Genomic DNA, 2,328 nt, shown 5'->3' with positions numbered 1-2,328 from the left:
CAGGCGTGACAGGCACATGCTGGCCTGGGGCTTGCCGCTCTGTGCACACCGACGCCCGTTCACTTACCGGCCCGAAGCCCCCGCCGCTGGACACGTACTCCGTGTTTTTCTCCAAGTCAAACAGCTCTGGCTGCTGCAGAGGGGTCTGGCTGGTGGACAGCCTCCAGGGCTCGGACAGGACCTGGGAGGGAGCAAGCGCGTGTTCCCATGACCCTCTCCCCAGCCCCGCCCTCGCGGTCCCCAGGGGCCCGGGAGAGACAAGGACACCTGCTCGCTTTTGGGCTGTTTCGGGCGGGACACCTGCAGCAGGGGCGGAGCAGGTGAGGACGCCTGGGCTGGAGGGGCCAACACCAGCGAGCGCGTCTTTGGCACAAAAGGTGGCAGAGACATGGAGCTTCGGAACGGGGGCCCTGGGCTGCCAGAGCCGACTGGCACCAGTTCCGGTGAGCCAACTGCTGCCTTTCAGAAATCTCTCAAGCTGCGTGTGAAACAGCCATTCCTAGAAATTACATTTTATCGACTTAAAATGCAGTAAACCCTATTAACACCACAGGTGAGGCACACTCAGGGCTCGGCACTTCTGAATGGTCTCAGTGCATTTTACTGGTATCTGTGCTCTGGGGGCTGGTCATGCCCGTAAGTCAGGAGGGGAGGGCAGAGCGGTCTGGGGCCGAGACCACAGCTCCCACTTCCCACCCTGGGCTCGGCCCGGCCCGGTCCATGGAGCAGTCCCACTAAATCAGTGGCCGCCAACCTTTCGGACCGCCCGGACCACCGGTTGGCGACTGCTGCCCGAACTCACTCCGCTCTGGGTCGGCCCTGAGCCACCACAGGCAGAGGGACTTACTTCCTTCAGGAACGGAGACTCGACGGCCAGATACTTGGACACCACGTACAGGCAGAAGAGGTGGCGGTCGATCCCCGCGCCCGTCATCGCCAGGCGGTACATGTGCTGGTGTTTCTCCGATGCCATCTTGAACAATCGCAGTCTCTGCTCCATCTGAGTGACCAAGGATGGGGCGCGTCAGGTTGTGGGGTGCAGCCCAAGCTCCAAAGGGAAGGTGCCAGCCCTTCTTGGCAGGGGTCTCACAGGATGCTGACCGTCAGGCCACTGGGGTGTCCGGGAGGCATGGCCAAGGCGACCTGCTCAGCGCCCCCCTCTGCCCCCCACGGGCTGCCCCTCCTCCAGGTTGTGGAGGAGGCCTGGGGTCCTGCGTGCAGCCCGTGGTGGCATTACTCCGCTAAAACTGCCCTTCTGGACATTCACGTCTGACCTGAGAGGCGGCCCCAGGCTCCTCTGGGCTCTGCTAGGCCAGTCACAGAATGAGGGAGGCCCGTCCAGGTGTGACCCCCCTCGCAGACCTGGCCATCCGGGGGATCCGCCTCCACACCAGCTGCTCCCTCCTCAGAACAGAAGGCTTTCTGGAACCTAGCGCCCGCCCCGCAGAGCCGAGAGGAGCCGAGCCCAGGGCACGTGTGTGTGTGTGTGTGTGTGTGTGTGTGTGTGTGTGTCTGTGCTCTGGGTCAGGCAGACCCAGGCTGAGCCCACCTGCGTCTGGGTTCCTCTATCTACAAAAATGAGCTGGTAACACTTCCCGGGCCACCACCGGGATGTCCAAAAGCGGTGCACAGGGCACCAGAGGGCCCCCACCTGCTAGGACCCAGTCACCCAGCTCAAGGCCCCCCCGGAGGGGGGGGCTCACCCTTTTCTCACTGCACAGCGACTGCTCCTGCCTCATGCCTCTGCCGAGCACCCTTCTAACTGAAAGGCCCCCGGGAGCCTCTGGTGTAGGAGTTGCAGGATGACAGAGGACGGGCTCAGCCGGTCCGCCCCTGTGTGTCCCCACCTTACGCTTTAACTTCCTGCTCCTGTGAGAGGGTGGAGGGAAGGAGGCGGCGGACATGGAGTCGCCATGAGCAGGTTCGCACAGGATTTCATCAGAGACCCCGGGCGGGCGTTCTTCTAGGACAGTGGTTCTCAACCCTCCTAATGCCGCGGCCCTTTCATACAGCTCCTCATGTGGTCGTGACCCCCAACCATAACATGATTTTCGTTGCTGCTTCATAACTGTCATTTTGCTACTGTTATGAATCGTCATGTAAATATCTGATATGTAGGATGTGTTTTCATTGTTACAAACTGAACATCATTAAAGCATAGTGATTGATCACAAAAACTATGTAATTATATATGTGTTTTCCAATGGTCTTAGGCGACCCCTGTGAAAGGGTCGTTCGACCCCCAAAGGGGTCGCGACCCACAGGTTGAGAACCGCTGCTCTAGGAGAAGCGTGAGAAGCGCGTCTCGTTACCGTTTGGGAGGGGTCC

General features: G+C 60.6%; 1 protein-coding gene across 1 annotated transcript in view; it reads right to left on the bottom strand.

Annotated features, from left to right (window-relative positions):
• The window catches only part of CPT1A (carnitine palmitoyltransferase 1A (liver)), a 42,223-nt gene that overhangs the window by 1,820 nt on the left and 38,075 nt on the right, over window positions 1-2,328 (bottom strand). Inside the window, exons 15-17 of the mRNA XM_015568949.1 lie at window positions 2,313-2,321; window positions 848-1,000; window positions 68-181 (exon numbers count right to left, since the gene is read on the bottom strand). Of these exons, the coding sequence (XP_015424435.1) occupies window positions 68-181; window positions 848-1,000; window positions 2,313-2,321 (276 nt within the window). The remainder of the gene's footprint in view (window positions 1-67; window positions 182-847; window positions 1,001-2,312; window positions 2,322-2,328) is intronic.

Source organism: Myotis davidii, unplaced genomic scaffold (assembly GCF_000327345.1).
Source record: "Myotis davidii unplaced genomic scaffold, ASM32734v1 scaffold425, whole genome shotgun sequence".
Classification (NCBI taxonomy): domain Eukaryota; kingdom Metazoa; phylum Chordata; class Mammalia; order Chiroptera; family Vespertilionidae; genus Myotis; species Myotis davidii.
The sequence above is the reverse complement of the archived record's forward strand: the minus strand, read 5'-3'. Positions and strand labels throughout refer to the sequence as shown.